The sequence below is a fragment of the Jaculus jaculus genome, chromosome 6 (assembly GCF_020740685.1).
Source record: "Jaculus jaculus isolate mJacJac1 chromosome 6, mJacJac1.mat.Y.cur, whole genome shotgun sequence".
Classification (NCBI taxonomy): Eukaryota; Metazoa; Chordata; class Mammalia; order Rodentia; family Dipodidae; genus Jaculus; species Jaculus jaculus.
The window spans coordinates 108324978-108341431 of NC_059107.1; the positions used below are offsets into that span (position 1 = coordinate 108324978).

The 16454-nt window shown below is 43.9% G+C and overlaps 1 protein-coding gene and 1 non-coding gene across 2 annotated transcripts in view; both read left to right on the forward strand.

Annotated features, from left to right (window-relative positions):
* The first annotated feature begins 1811 nt into the window (after nt 1-1811).
* Nucleotides 1812-16454, forward strand: part of Tbc1d30 (TBC1 domain family member 30) — a 49693-nt gene continuing 35050 nt past the window's right edge. Inside the window, exons 1-5 of the mRNA XM_045153449.1 lie at nt 1812-1986; nt 5367-5428; nt 6724-6789; nt 9897-10022; nt 14537-14722. Of these exons, the coding sequence (XP_045009384.1) occupies nt 1812-1986; nt 5367-5428; nt 6724-6789; nt 9897-10022; nt 14537-14722 (615 nt within the window). The remainder of the gene's footprint in view (nt 1987-5366; nt 5429-6723; nt 6790-9896; nt 10023-14536; nt 14723-16454) is intronic.
* Nucleotides 8509-8615, forward strand: LOC123461836. Its single transcript, XR_006637901.1, has one exon. It is a non-coding gene; the product is annotated as a U6 spliceosomal RNA (small nuclear RNA).

Sequence of the window (16454 nt, forward strand, 5' to 3'; positions counted from 1 at the left end):
ACCTCTAGCCACTGAAAATGAACTCCAGATACATGAGGCACTTGGCTTTATGTGGGTACTGGGTAATTGAACCCTGGCCAGCAGCCTTTGTAGGCAAGTGCCTTAACTGCTGAGCCCTCTCTCCAGCCTGAAAGTTACTTTCTCTGAATATATAATTATAATTAATCACTGCCTCATTTGATATTAAAGTAATGACTTTATCTTACAGTATATGAGTTGAAATCACCAACATTATTAATAATAGTCCTATGAATAAAATTAAGATTTATTTGCAGCACTATTTGTCCCTTGAGTACATATGCCTGTCAAAGTACAGTCAAAATATTGTGTTGTAACACAATATGGCTTTTATGTGTTCTTAGGCTATTGACAATATTTTCAGTCAGGTTCATTTGTCATTTGTTTTCAATATATAATTTACTTTGAATTTTTTTAAAGAGCAATGGCTTTATTATGAAAATAAAGATGACTACTGTATCTTAGTTGTGGGGTCTCAAAGTTCCTATCTTCACTTCCTAGGAAGGCTAGACTCCTTTCTCTTCATCTTGGTTGCTCACCAAACACTAAGTTGAACATTCAGGACCATCTACATGCATATTGTTCTTGCCTCAGATCTCACTTCACTCAAGCTGCAGTCAAGCAAAGGCCTGAATTCTTAACCCTTATTTATGTTAATGCAATGTTATTTCAGAGTCCAAACTGTGTAAGTCAAATCTAGAGATAGCTCAGTGTTCCAGTCCTGTCAGCACACTGCTCCTTCCCTCATAAACTTTTTATTTATTTGTTTTTGAGGTAAGGTCTTGCTTAGCCCAGGCTGACCTGGAGTTCACTATACAGTCTCAGGCTGGCCTCGAACTCACAAACATTCTCCTATCACTACCTCCCAAGTTCAGGGATTGAAGGTGTGGACCACCATGCCTGTCCCTCACCCATACATATATAATTCCTTTTTGGTTCATCTAACTTGTTAGTGTCTCTTTTTCTAAAGGTCAGCAAATACAAATATATTTATATCCTCCCACACCCCTGCCCTTTTTTTATAGCAAATATTCCATTATATTTTAATTATTTTTAGGGTAAATATTCTACTGAACTTTAAGAATGACTTAAAAAACAGTAAGGATAATACATGTAGTTCAGAAATACCAAAGCTCTGGAGACGTAAACACTTTGTTTTGAAACTGCTGCTGAAGTGCGACCGCTTTTCTAGAATTCCATTTTCCAAGAGGAATATTTACTTATTTTAAAAGCATGCATCCCTTGCCTCTCTTGGGTGACGGGAAATAAACTGACCCAATTTAGGGTGCTTCTCCATCCTTTAGCATCTATGTCCGGAGGCCCGACCGGTCCTGCAGCGGGCTGACCTTTCGGTGTGCTCGGCTCAGTGCCGGGGGACACCCGCAGCTCGCCCCAGGCCCGCTCCTTCCAGAGACCCCGCCAGTCCTCCCAGCCGCAGTTGGGGTGTGTGTGTGTGTGTTGGGGCGGGGGCAGCGGTGCGGAAATCTACCTGTTTCTGGTTTCTACCAGCGCAAGCTGGGGGAGGCGGGGCTTGCGGGAGAGGCTCCGCCTCCGCGCCGGCCGCCCCCCCCCCCCCCCCCAGCGCCCGCCGCTCGCTCCCGCCCCGGCCCTCCAGTGTGGGCCGAGCAGGCTCCGCACTGCAGATGCCAGCCTGCCTCTCTAGCTCGGCGGTGCCCGCGGTGGCTCTCTGGTGCCCCTGAACCCGCCCGCCCTGCCAGCGCCCGCCGCGCGCGGAGACACAGAGCCGAGCCCCCGCGAGCGCGGCGTGCGGAGCCCCGGAGCCCTCGGAAGCGATGCGGCAGGACAAGCTGAGCGGCTCGCTGCGGCGCGGGGGGCGATGCCCGAAGCGGCAGGGCGGCGGCGGCGGCGGCGGCAGCGGCGGCGTGGGCACCATCCTGAGCAATGTGCTCAAGAAGCGCAGCTGCATCTCGCGGACCGCGCCCCGCCTGCTCTGCACCCTGGAGCCGGGTGAGGAGCGGGGCGCCGGGCGGGGCTCGGCCGGCGCGGGAGGGCAGGCGCCAGGCACCGCGCGGACCCGGAGCCCGGGCCCGACCCGCCCCGCGGCCTGTGGCGGGCAAGTGCAGGCGGCTGCCGGGTTCCCTATTGTGTGTGCTCCAGCCCCTGAAAGAGCCCGGGCTGGACCTCTGCGCTCCGGGGGAAGACAGTCCCTGCGAGTCCGGCTCCCTGGGCTCAGCACTCCTGGGACGGGTCGCCGGGCTCCGGGTGGGGGCTGGCACCAGGTCCTTTGCGCAGCTCGGGGTCCCGGAGCGTGCCTGGCAGTGCGAGCACAGGCCCTGTCTGCTTGCGGGCAGCCTGTGTTTACACACCCCGGTTTGTTTCTCCAGGCTGCACCGCCGTCGCCTGGCATCCTCGTCCCGGGGCGCTGTTTGGGGCAGGGGCAAGGGCAAGGGCAAGGGGCGGCGGCAGACGCAGCCGGCCGGTCGCGGTGGCACCTGCTCTGGGCTCGCGCTCGCCTTCCGCGGGGCTCCGCTCCCTGCCCCCAGCGCCTCCCGAGACCTGCCTCCCATCCCCGGGAGCTGATGCTCAGGCTCCGGGTCTCGAAGGGTGGATCGTGTCGCTCGCTGCATTTCTGAACCTCGTGGCTTCTTTGTTTTTCTCCCCTCGGAAGTGTCTAATTGCAGGGATTGTAGTATTTTATTCACCATCTTCTTTTACCCCTTGAACAAATCTCCTTCCCACGTTAAAAGTGTTTTGTATTTCTGAATCCGGAACAGCTGTGATTATCAGATGAAACACAAACCTCTTCTTATTCACTTAGGAGGAAAGAGGGTCAAAACGACCCGATTTAAGCCTTTGCACGCAGGTGGTGAATGATCATTTCTACTTAAAACCTGACTAATTTTCCCCGATTTTTCTTGATACGTGTATATAATGAATCTTGATTATAAACTCCTCTCAGTATCTTCTCTCTCTGTGCCCCTTTGACGAAACCCCATCTTTTTCCTAACAACTGACTCACTTTGATCATGAGAAAATGGTTGTAGTTTTTGCTAACTCCAGGACTCCTAGCAGGTGCTTCGAAAAAGTCAAAGGAAAGTATCTGGCCGAACACACTGTGAATCCAGTGGTTTTAGAGCAGCAGGGAAAAGTTGGTGTAGGGCAGAATTTCTGGTCTTTGTTGTAATAAAGCAAGCGTCATGATTTTGCATTCCTCCATTCAGCACCCCAGGTCTGGACAGCACCCTCACAGGCAAGTCCAGTTCATAGTGTCTTAAATTATTGGCCCTAGTGGAGATACTCTGGGGACCTTTGCATCACCGATGGGGCGGAAGTTCATGTAAACCATCTCGCAGAGATGAGAATCAGTGGAGGAGTTGGTAGACCAGTGCGCGTTATTTTTATTATCTTATAAACCCTGAGGGGGTTGTTCCGATCCATACTAATCCATAAGGAATGGACGTTCCAGGGAAGTTTTCAGTATGTGCAGTCAGCATCTTCAAGGCAGCAAGATCTTTTTGAGTTTGGCATCTTTTGGTCCTTGACTTTGTGTGCAATGAGTTTTTTTTTTTTTTTTTTTGAGGCATTATCTCACTCTAGCTCCAGAGCTGGCCTCAAATTCACAGCAATCCTCTTACTTGGCTTCCCAAGTGCTGGGGTTACAGGCATGTGCCCCCACCCCCAGCAAGATTACGTCTTTTTTTCTCTTTTTCTTTTGAGGTAGGAACTCACTCTAACCCAGGCTGATCAGGAATTCACTATTGTAGTCTCAGGATGGCCTTGCACTCATGGAAATTCTACCTCTGCCTCCTAAATGCTGGGACTAAAGGGGTGTGCCACCATGCCTGGCTCAGTAAATCCTGTAAAAAAAAAAATGGTTTAGCCAGATGTGGTGGCACACGCCTGTAATCCTAGCATTTTGGGGGCAGAGGTAGGAGGATGGCCTTGAGTTTGAGGCTATCCTGAGACTACATAGTAAATTCCAGGTCAGCCTGGGCCACAGCAATAAGCTACCTGGAAAAGCCAAAAAAAAAAAAAGTAGTTTAAAACCAGCTGCAGTGGAGCACACCTGTAATCTCAACACTTGAGAGGCTGAGTTAGGTTCACTGTGATTTCAAGGATAACCTGGGCTATAGAATGGGTTCCAGGCCAGCCTGGGCTAGAGTAAAATGCTGTCTTAAAAAAAAAGTGGCTTAAAGCTAAGTGTGATGATGACTGTCAATCACAGTATGTTAGAGGCCGAGGCAGAAACATCACAAGTTCAAGGCTAGACTGATGTACACAAAATTCCAGGCCATCATGAGCTTTATAATGAAACCTTGTATTTAACAAACCAAAACCAAAACCAAGCGACTTAAAAATGTCATTCATTGATTTCTGAAATTGTGAAAGAAGGATATACAGTATTTTCAGATTTTATGCAATTTAAGCAGAAATGAGAATTATGTAATTTCTTTTTATTTTTATTTTTTTTATTTTTTATTTTTTTTTATTTTTTTGAGGTAGGGTTTCACTCTAGCTCAGGCTCTCCTGGAATTCACTATGTAGTCTCAGGGTGGCCTCGAACTCATGGTGATCCTCCTACCTCTGCCTCCCGAGTGCTGGGATTAAAGGTGTGCGCCACCACGCCCGGCTGTAATTTCATTTTAATAACAGCACATAATTCTAATATGGAATTCTGAATAAAAGCCAAATATAAGCATTTAAACATTAGTTTTTTTATGGACTTTCCTACTTATTTACTTTTGTTCCAGATTTTGGGTCCAAATCAAAGAAGGTTAACGTGATAGATTACTTGAGATTAGAATTCATTTTTTTCTTTTTCCTTCTTTCTTTCTTTTCTTTTCTTTTTTTTTTTTCTTTTGAGGTAGAGTCTCATTTTCACCCAGGCTGACCTGGAACTCACTATGTAGTGTCAGGGTGGTCTCAAACTCACAGTGATCCTCCTACCTCGGCCTCCTGAGTGCTGAGTGCTGGGATTAAAGGCTTGTGCCACCACGCCCAGGTCAACACGTTTTATCTTTATTGAGTAAGTATATCAAAATTTATATGAAAATCTCCAGATGGAATTGTGATGATGGGTCTTTCCATAAGGGGAAAAGTGGATGGAGGATGAGGCTCAGTGACAGAGCACTTGCCTAGCATGCGCGGCTATGGACTGGATCCCAGCACTCCCACAACAAACTAAACAGAAGAGGTACACAGACATTTTAATCTTGCAGTGCCGGGGATCCAACTCAAGGTCATGTGCATGGCACAGAGTTACTTGGCCTCCTTGACTGAAATTTAGCAAAAACATGTTTAAAAATTTTATAATCAGTAGAACTAAGTTTTTACTTTTGTTTGATATAACAGTTTTTGTAAATAATCGCTATTTACTTTTCCTTTAGGAGTTGATATGAAATTGAAGTTTACTCTTGAGCCATCTTTAGGTCAAAATGGCTTTCAGCAGGTAAATATTCTTAGCTTTTAATGTGCTTTTATTTTGGGTTACTGGAACAGTGCATTGATATATACATAGGTTCTGAAAATGACAATATTAAATATGTTTTGACACACAAAGGATGTCAAGGTTTTTTGAAAATTAGTTTAAAAAGTTTTTAAAAATAGTTTGGTATATTTTAAAAGTATTTTATTTATTTATTTATTTGACAGAGAGGGGAGAGAGAAAGAGATAGAGAAAGAAAGGGCTCACCAGGGCCTCCAGCCACTGCAAACATACTCCAGACACATGTGCCAACCTTGTACATCTGGCTAATGTGGGCCCTGGGGAATCACACCTGGGTCCTTTGGCTTTGCAGGCACATGCCTTAACTGCTAAGCCATTCCTCCAGCCCAGTTTGGTATTTTTTTTTCTATGAAGTATTTTATTTTTATTTATTTATTTGAGAAAAAGAAAGAGGCAGAGAGTGAGAGTGAGAGAGAGAGAGAATGAGCTTGCCAGGGCCTTCAGCCATGGCAAACGAACTCCAGGTGGCTGTGCCACCTTGTTACATCTGACTTACATGGTTCCTGGGGAATAGAACCAAGGTCCTTTGGCTTTGCAGGCAAGCGCCTTAACTGCTAAGCCATCTCTCTAGTTCAAGTTTTAAAATTTTTAAGTAGCTTAAATGGTAGCAGATTTCTTTATGGCATTTTCATAAATGTTTTGTTTTGGTCGATCCCCCCCATTCTCACTCCCCTTCCTGACTCCTATCCTTGCTTAAACCCTTCCATCTTTAGTATTCCCCCTTCCACCTTCATACCATGTATTACCCTCCCCACCTCGGAGGACCTTTGTAGCTCTCTGGCTTCTTCATATTCATCCACATAAATAACCACAGATAAAAATTAGAAGTTGTGATCTGCATATGAGAGGGAACATGCAATGTTTGTCTTTCTGAGCCTGGGTTACATCAGTATATTTCCAGTTCCATCCATTGTCCTTCAAAGTTCAGTTTCATTTTTCTTTATGACTAAAGTTACTTTGTGTATAATGTACACATATTTTGGGCTTTAGTCAGAACTTCCCAACCATTGAGTGTGTACTTCAAATGGGTCACAGGTGTATTTAGTGAGAGTGTTTGGTGTGGGGTGGTGGGGAAGTCTTAGTCCCTAGAACAGTAACTCTGGCTGAAAGAGGCTCTGGTTAGCTACTGTGCTGCATTAATGCTGTCACACAGTGTGGGTGTCAGGATGGAGAGAAGGTTGCAGAGTGCTAACCCAGGTGCATGTTCTTGCTCCTCTGTGCTTCTTCTCTGTTCCCAGTGGTATGATGCTCTCAAAGCAGTTGCTCGACTCTCAACAGGGATCCCAAAGGAATGGAGGAGAAAGGTTAGTGGCTTCAGGGCGCTACAGTACAAAAAGACTGTTATTCTGTCATTGAAAATGTTTGGAAAAACCAAAATTATATTCTTCATTCTTCATGTGTGCAGTAAGTAGTTATCACCCGTCTATGCCAGGTCGTGTTCTAGGTGGTCAGGATGCAGCACCATAGAGCTTACAGTGTGTCAGATGGTGGTAAGTGCCATGAATAAACATAAAGCCAAGAAAGAAACAAGGAGAGTGTGAGAGAATGGATACAAGGGAGTGCTATTTTATTTTATTTTATTTATTTATTTTTGGTTTTTCAAGGTAGGGTCTCACTTTGGCTCAGGCTGACCTGGAATTCACTATGTAGTTTCAGGGTGGCCTCGAACTCACAGCGATCCTCCTATCTTTGCCTCCCGAGTGCTGGGATTAAAGGCGTGAGCCACCACGCCCGGCTTTATTTTATTTTATTTTTAATTTTAGAGATAGCAAGAAGGGGGGGGGGGAAGAGAGAGAGAGGGAGAATGAGAATTGGTGCTCCAGGGCCTCCACCACCGAAATTGAACTCCAGGATACTTGTGCCACCTAGTGGGCACGTGCGATCTTATGCTTGCCTTGCCTTTGTGTGTCTGGCTAATGTAGGATCTGGAGAGTCAAACTTGGGTCCTTAGGCTTCACAGGCAAGCCCCTTAACCGCTAAGCCATCTCTCCAGCTCAAGGAAGTGGAACTGTAAATAGCAGATGACATATGAGTAGGGCCTCCAAGGAAGTGAGAAGCTGACTGTGCAGCTACCTTGAGGAAGACAGCCCAGGTGGGAACATCTAGGGCATGTTCAGTTGAAAGCACAAGGCCAGGGTGTGGGAGCGTGTGTGCTCGTGGGGTGGGAGGTGGTGGTGGCTGGAGCATGGAGAGCAAGAGAGACTAACCAGAGAGAGGGGCACAGAGGCAGTGTGCGAGCTTAGGTCATGCCTGACTTCTAGGCTATAGGAGGACTGAGGTTCTTTGCCCAGCATTTGGAGGGGCTAGGAGAGTTTAGAATAGGGGAGTGATATGATCCAACTTACATATCCAATCAACTGTTCTGCCTACTGACTTGAGATTCTGAGAGGCAATGCAGAAGCAAGGAGATGAATGGGACACTTATGTAATTTAGACCAGAGTTGGATCAGGGCTATGGTGGTAGAGATGGAGAGAAAGGTCAGATGCTAGGTGTATTTTGAAGCCTGAGATGACATGAGAACCCATTTGATTGAATATAAGGTGTAAGAAGGATATGAAGGATGACCTCAGGAGTTTGGCCTAAGTGACTGCAAAGGTAGAACTAATGTTCGTATTGATGGTAACATACAACTCTGTGTGTGTGTGTGTGTGTGTGTGTGTGTGTGTGTGTGTGTAATTGGGGTGATGGTACATGAAATAATTGGTTTTAGATTTGCTGAGATTGAAAAGTCTCTTACACGCCTAACTCAAAAGTGTCAAGTGGGCATTTGGAGATGATGCTAATGCTCAGAGGTCTGGTTGGAGTTATTGCTGTTCCTGCTAAATAATGCTCAAATACTAAAACTTGCAATGTGCTCTAATGTTGCTAATTTATGAAATTAATCTTAATGCTATAATTTGAAGTTGAGGGTTCCTGAAAATAAATATTAAAATGGAAATTGTAAAGTACATTTTTCAGAATTAGATTTCTTTTGGTAAGATAAAGAAATAAAGATATCCATTGACTTAAAAATACTATTCCAGTACTTGCTTCAGCAGCACATATACTAAAATTGGAATGATACATGGAAGATTAGCATGGCCCCTGTGCAAGAATAACACACAAATTTGTGAAGCATTTCATATATTTTTAAAGATTTTATTTCTTTATTTGAGAGAGTGAAAGGGAAAGACACACAAACACACGCACACACACAGAGAGAGAGAGAGGGAGAGAGAGAGAGAGAGAGAGGGAGGGAGGGAAGGAGGGAGAGAATGGGTGCACCAGGGCCTTCAGCCACTGCAAACGAACTCCACACGCATGTGCCACCTTGTGCATCTGGCTTACGTAGGTCCTGGGGATTTGAACCGAGGTCATTTGGCTTTGCAGGCAAATGTCTTAACTGCTAAGCCATTTCTCCAGTCCTTTTTGTTTTTTTGAGGTAGGGTTTCGCTCTAGCCCAAGCTGACCTGAAATTCCCTGTCTAGTCTCAGGGTGGCCTCGAACTCATGGAGCTCCTCCTACCTCTACCTCCCAAGGTCTGGGATTAAAGGCGTGCGCCACCATGCTTGGCTCTTATTTGTTTTTTAAAGAAGTAAAAACATACTATGTATTACGGTGGTGCACGCCTTTAATCCCAGACCTTGGGAGGTAGAGGTAGGAGGATTGCTGTGAGCTTGAGGCCACTCTGAGACTATATAATGAATTCCAAGTCAGCCTGGGTTACAGCAAGACTGTACCTCAAAAAACAAGGAATTAAAAAAGTATTCCTGGGCTGGAGAGATGGCTTAGCGGTTAAGCACTTGCCTGTGAAGCCTAAGGACCCCGGTTCGAGGCTCAGTTCCCCAGGCCCCACGTTAGCCAGATGCACAAGGGGGCGCACACATCTGGAGTTCGTTTGCAGAGGCTGGAAGCCCTGGCGCGCTCATTCTCTCTCTCTCCCTCTATCTGTCTTTCTCTCTGTGTCTGTTGCTCTCAAATAAATAAATAAAAAATTAAAAAAAAAAGTATTCCTTATGGGAGCCCACCACAGATTTGTATGTGTGGGAGTGGGGTAAGACAGAGGCCCCTATGGTGAAAAAGCATAGAGATCAATCTAGAACTCACCAAAACAAGCTGGTAGAATTATACAGCTACCTTAACAAACTGAAATAAGATGTGAAAAAAATTGTGTGTGTTTAACAGTATCTCTAATGATTGGATTGTTACTTAGCAAGTAGTAGCAACCATAAGTGTTTATTGCAAGAATAAACAAAGGGTCCTACAGGGTGCAATTTGGTAAATACATTTGATAAGTTTCTTGTAGATCTCCATGTATGAGAAACATCTGTATTGGAGCAGTTCCCATTTTCCTGCTGAAAGCATACCAGTTTTCTAATGAAAATGAATCAACATATTCCAGTTACCAATCTTATTTCTGCAATATTTTAGGTTTGGTTGACCTTGGCAGATCATTATTTGCACAGCATAGCCATTGACTGGGACAAAACTATGCGTTTCACTTTCAACGAGAGGAGTAATCCAGATGATGATTCAATGGGAATTCAGATAGTCAAGGTAAGGCCCCTCACCTTGGCCTGTTGTTCTGATGTAGAAACAAAGATGCTAAGAGCCAAATGTTTCATAGACAGAGGACAAAATGATCTATACTTTGTGGTCCACAGTTTTTTTCTCCTCATTTTAGCAGTTAATAGCTCCCCCACTTTAGTTAATAGCTTTTGTGTAGGTAAGTTTGATTTTGTCTTATTTTCATAAATTTAAATATTTATAGTAAGGAGAAAATGTTTGTGAATGAACTTCCATTTATATTCAGTCAATTTATTTATTATTTTTTTGTTTATTTTTATTTATTTATTTGAGAGTGACAGAGAAAGAGGTGGGGGGGGGGGGAGGAGAGAGAATGGGCCTCCAGCCACTGCAAACGAACTCCAGACACGTGTGTTCCCTTGTGCATCTGGCTAACGTGGGTCCTTTGGAATCAAGCCTTGAACCAGGGTCCTTAGGCTTCACAGGCAAGTGCTTACCCACTAAACCATCTCTCCAGCCCAAGGAGATTAAAATCCCCCCTCCTTCTTTCCCCTTTTTTAGCATCTCAGGCCTGCCAGCTGGATTTTTACGTAAGTCATTGACTGAGAAATTTAAAGTTAAGTATATTTTGTATTAGAGGCGTTCAGTTGATCTTAGGCTTTGATAGTTTAACTGTTAATTTAGAGGCAGGTTGGCTCATGGATCTACTTTAAACTAACCAGATGTTTGAGGGTTCAAACCAGCTGTGGAGGCAGCTGTAGTTTGCACACCTGCGTCACAATAGCTGGTGAAAGCCTGATGCTAAAAGCCAAGGATGCTGATTACATTTGGTACCAGAATAATCCTCTTACATAAGGCTTGGCCACGCGGTTTTGGAATCCACATGAGTGCATTACAATATGATGCTAAGCTGGGATTTTCAAAGGAAGGCTGTTACATCTACATTTTGGCCACCACAAGATGGCTAATGTGTTGTCATATCTTATGTACTTTTTTTCAGGAAGAAGAACTAACTTAAATGAACTACTTTTTGGTCTAAGTTGGTCTGTTCTAGACAAATGCTATAAAAAAATCATGGTATTTCACATTGCATACTAAAACCTTTTGCATTTCTACATTTTAATTCTTTATTTGGAACTTTGGAGTAGGTTTCATAGAGATAAGTATTTCGTGTTTGAAATACTCTCTTTCTGTTTAATGTGTTAAGCCAAGGCACATTTTATAATCATGTTATTAAAAGGATCTTTTATTTTCTCATTGAAGCAAATGTTATGCCAGTGTAATGACTTTAGCTCCTGAAAACCATGGTCTCTGCTTGGTAATTAAATTGTAGATCTTAGCACCATGACATTAAAGTGGAGCAAATGTTTTTGTCTTGCTGGCACAAATTTATAAAATATAGAATGCATAGAATGATTTTGATATCTGTTTATGATATATAAATGATGTATTTGATACATAAATGATGCATTTGATATGTTGATTTTATTCCTTAATTTTATGGCTTTGGTCGCTAAATATTATACCATATTTTAAATATTTTTATTCATTTGTGAGCAGAGAGAGAGAGAGAGAGAATATGAATGAAAATAAGTGCATGGGCATGCCAGGGCCACTTGTTGCAAGTTCCAGTTTTATGTGCCACTTTTTTTGAGCACCTAGCATTACATGGGTACTGGGTAATAGAACCTGGGCTGGCAGGCTTTACAAGTAAGTACCTTTAACTGCTGAGCTATCTCTCAAGCCCTTATACCATATTTTATAGAAATAATTAATTGTAGAATCAGTTATGCATGTGTTGAAATGACAATTATATAAATAGATAAATATATATAAATAAGTATATATATTATGTAAGTATATAATATAATAAAATATATATGTATGCCTGATTTTTATTTGTTTGTATCTATGAATGATTGTGTGTGTGTGTATACACACACACACATTCTTTTTTTTTTTTTTTTTGGTTTTTGGTTTTTCAAGGTAGGGTCACTGTTGCTGTCAGGTTTGCATTGTCAGCAGAAATCACCCAACCAAGAGCAACTTGTGGGAAAAAGAGGTTTATTTTGTCTTACAGGCTGAAGGGGAAGCTCCACGATGACAGGGGGAAACGATGGCATGAGTAGAGGGTGGACATCACCCCCTGGCCCACATCAGGTGGACAAAAGGAACAGGAGAGTGTGCCAAACACTGGCATGGGGAAGCTTGCTATAACACCCATAAGACCGCCCCCAACAATACAGTGCCTCCAGGAGGCTTTAATTTCCAATTGCCATCAGCTGGGAAACCTAGCATTCAGAACACCTAAGTTTATGGGGGACACCTGAATCAAACTTCCATAGTCTTACTCTAACCCAGACTGACCTGTAATTCACTCTGTAGTCTCAGGGTGGCCTAGAACTCACAGCAATTCACCTACCTCTGCCTCCCAAGTGCTGATATTAAAGGTGTGTGCCACCATGCCTGGCTTCCTAATGAATATTTTTAAAACAAACTAGATTTATATTCAATTTATATGAAGTTATAATATAGTTTTGTTATCTGAGTAGCTTTTTGTGTTAATCCTGGATGCATGATAAGGAAAATTTGCTTGACTGAAATTTCCCTTCTAGGGCTGGAGAGATGGCTTAGCAGTTAAGGTACTTGCCTACAAAGTCTAAGGACACAGGTTTGATTTCCCCAGAGCCCATGTAAGCCAGATGAACATGGCACTTGTGTCTGAAGCTTGTTTGCAGTGGCTAGATACCCCAGGGTGCCCCATTCTCTCTCTTTCTCTCCAATAAATAAATAAATAAAAATAAAAAATATTGCTGGGCATGGTGGCACACACCTTTAATTCCAGCACATGGGAGTCAGAGGTAGGAGGATTGCTGTGATTTCAAGGCCACCCTGAGAATACAGAGTGAATTCCAGATCAGCCTGGGCTAGAGTGAGACCCCACCTTGAAAAACCAAAAAATAAAAAAAAAATTAAAATTCTCTTTCTAATGTTCTCTTGGACCACATATTAGAAAGTAGTAGGAAAGAGCTGGAGAGATGGCTTAGTGGTTAAACGCTTGCCTGTGGGACCCCGGTTTGAGGCTTGGTTCCCCAGGACCCACATTAGCCAGATGCACAAGGGGGTGCACACTTCAGTTCATTTGTAGTGGCTGAAGGCCCTGGCATGCCCTTTCTCTCTCTCTCTCTCTCTCTCTCTCTCTCAAAGAAATAAAAATAAAAATAAAAGAAAGTGGTAGGAAAAAGAAAATTTAAAAGAATATTTTGGGTCATGTGTATAAATTGCATGTACATTACTTTGAGTACCAAATTTATAATACTATATATGTTTTTTAACTTTTGAAAAAATTGTTGAAATTTATACAGTCCCCTCCCCCCAAATCCCCTTTGTCCCCATTCCCCTCCACTGTACCCCTTTTCTTTTCAAGTATACCTTCTTCTATTTTGATGTCTTATTTTTATCCTCCTCCATCATCCATAACAACATGTTCCTTGGTCTTGTGCAAGTACCAACAGCCATTGTCAGGTCATGAATGCAAGGATCGCTTTGTGTTTGAAAGACACAGGATTCCAAAGCACTCCTCTCCATTCTTCTGCTCTTATATCCTTTCTGCCACTTCTTTCACAATGGTCTCTGAGCCTTGGAGGGTGTGTGTCAAAGACGTCTCATTTAGAGCTGGAGAGATGGCTTAGCGGTTAAGCGCTCGCCTGTGAAGCCTAAGGACCCCGGTTCGAGGCTCGGTTCCCCAGGTCCCACGTTAGCCAGATGCACAAGGGGGCGCACGCGTCTGGAGTTCGTTTGCAGAGGCTGGAAGCCCTGGCGCGCCCATTCTCTCTCTCTCTCCCTCTATCTAGCTTTCTCTCTGTCTCTGTTGCTCTCAAATAAATAAATAAAATATTAAAAAAAAAAAGATGTCTCATTTAGTGCTGACCATTCACCTGTTACTTCTTAGCACTTTGACAAGTTTTGAGTCTAGCCAGTAGTCTCCACCATCTGAAAAGAGAAACCGCAGTATTATTAGTGCATGTACATTTTTAAAAATTAAAATCCATGTTTGTAAAGGTAAAAGTGAGGGAAAGAAATAAGATAGTTGTCTTTGAAGAGAGTATTAGGAGTTGTACTAATTAACTTGTAGTCACTGTGACGTTAGCTGTGACAAAATACCTGAGAAAGTCAAACTGAAATGAAGGAAAGATTCATTTTGGCTTGCAGTTTGAGAGGTTTCAGGTCATGGTTGCTTTGCCCTGTTGCTTTGGACCTGTGCTGAGGTAGGCTACGATGGTGGGAAGTGTGTGGTGGAGCAAAGCCACTCACAGCATGGAGTCAGGAAACAGAAAGAGAGAGCCCAGGGCGTCAATAGCCCCTCCCAAGTCCATGCTCCCAGTGACCTCACTTCCTCTAGACTCTAGCTCCTGGACTCTGCACTGCCTTCCATTAGCATTATAGGTTGGTGACTGCCTTTAACACATGGTCTTTGAGGGACATTTATACACAAATGACAACAGGAGGGATTTAAAAACTGTTGCTTTCTCTTACCTTCTTAGGATCTTCACCGTACAGGCTGCAGTTCCTATTGTGGCCAAGAAGCTGAGCAGGACAGGGTCGTACTAAAGCGGGTACTGCTGGCGTATGCCCGATGGAACAAGAATGTTGGGTACTGTCAAGGTTTCAACATCCTGGCCGCTCTGATTCTGGAAGTGGTGGAAGGCAATGAAGGAGATGCACTGAAAGTGAGTCTCAGGGTTTTTTTTATATTTCATTTTTTATTTATTCATTTGAGAGAAAGAGGCAGAGACCACACACATGTGAGAGAGAGAGAGAGAGAGAGAGAGAGAGAGAGAGAGAGAGAGAGAGAGAGAATGAGAATGGGCACACCAGGCCCTCCAGCCACTGCAAATGAACTCCAGATGTGTGTGCCCCCTTGTGCATCTGACCTATATGGGTCCTGGGGAGCTGAACCTGGGTCCTTTGGCTTTGCAGGCAAGTGCCTTAACCACTAAACCATCTCGCCAGCCCAAGTCTCAGGTTTTCGACCAAGACAGCTGAAATTCTTTGTCCGTGTAATGGGAATGGGAACTTAGTCTTCTCTGATCCCTGTCCCCTTTCTAATACCATGACAATTCGCTGTAATAGCATCTTCCCCAAGTTAAAGCCATGTCAAGTTACAGACTGATGTTGCTGCCAGCTGTGAGGTAAATGGACATTTTATTCTCATTTACAAGACATTCTTCTTTTAAAAGGAAGTTAAATAATGATGGTGTTAACTGTCCGTTTTTGCGTAGTTAAATGCTGTGCTACTGAGCCAGACTCCCAAATCGTTCATTTTTTTTGTGTGTGTATAACAAATTAGGTATTTTAGACAGCATGCATATATTACTTCACAGTTTCTTTGGATCTGGACTGTGGGTACAGCTTAGCCAGCTCAAGAGCACTTCACGTGGCATTCATGGTGGTGACTGCTGTGTTCTCATCTGAAGGCTCAAAGGCAGCCTTTGCCAAGCTGCTCTTGTGGTTGTTGGCTGGGTTTAATTCCTTGCGGGCTGTTGAACTGACAAGTCGCAGATGTTTGCTGGTGGTTGGCTGGGGGCCATTTAGTTGCTTGCCACGTAAGGCACTTCCGTCTCAGCCTGAGAGTGGCCAAGGAAGAAGAGTTTTAAGTTACAGATTTGTAACCAAATGCCAGGTGTGGTAGCCACTGTTTCCCCATGTTCTAGACACAAGTCGTCACCAGGCCCAGTTCACAACCAAGGGGAAAGACAAAGTGTGACTGCCAGGCGTGGGGTTATAGCTCAGTTGGTAGAGTGCTTGCCTAGCGTGCATGAAGCCTTGCGTTTGATCCCTAGTTCTGCATGAAGCAGGTGTGCTGAGGGTATTTGCATCAGGAAGGTTATCGAAGTACATTAAATCATTATCTCTCAATCACTGATGGTTTGGGCCTTTGTTAGTTCAAAGCAGCTCTGGAAACACTGAGTGAACACTAGCAGTGTGAGCTCATAGTTCTCAGTATGACTCAGTGAGTCACCACAAACAGAGCCATATGAGACGTGAAGCCTTTGAAGGAGGAGGGTGGCCTCTGCTTTCTTTGCTTAGGGCAGTGTGGGTTGCCAATTCATGGTTGAACCTTTGAACCACTGGTGATTGCAGTGTTTGTGATGCATGAGATTAAATCTTTGTTTTCAAGATCCCCTCTCCCCGTTTGACCATGGCAAACACCTCAGTGATATTTAATCTCTGACTAGCATGACATGGAAAAATAAATGTTCCTTCTGGTTTTATACCCATGAGGGTGGACCTAATTATAACCCACCTGGCATGGCCCCAGCTAGTGTTCACCCTTTTACGGTTTCCATTTGTGCATCTAAGGGAACAGCTTTGAGGATGCTTGTTCATCAAATAGGTGAGGGTGAGGGAGAGAGAAAGCAGTGACAAGTAACATATATGACTTTAAGACATTTTAAATTA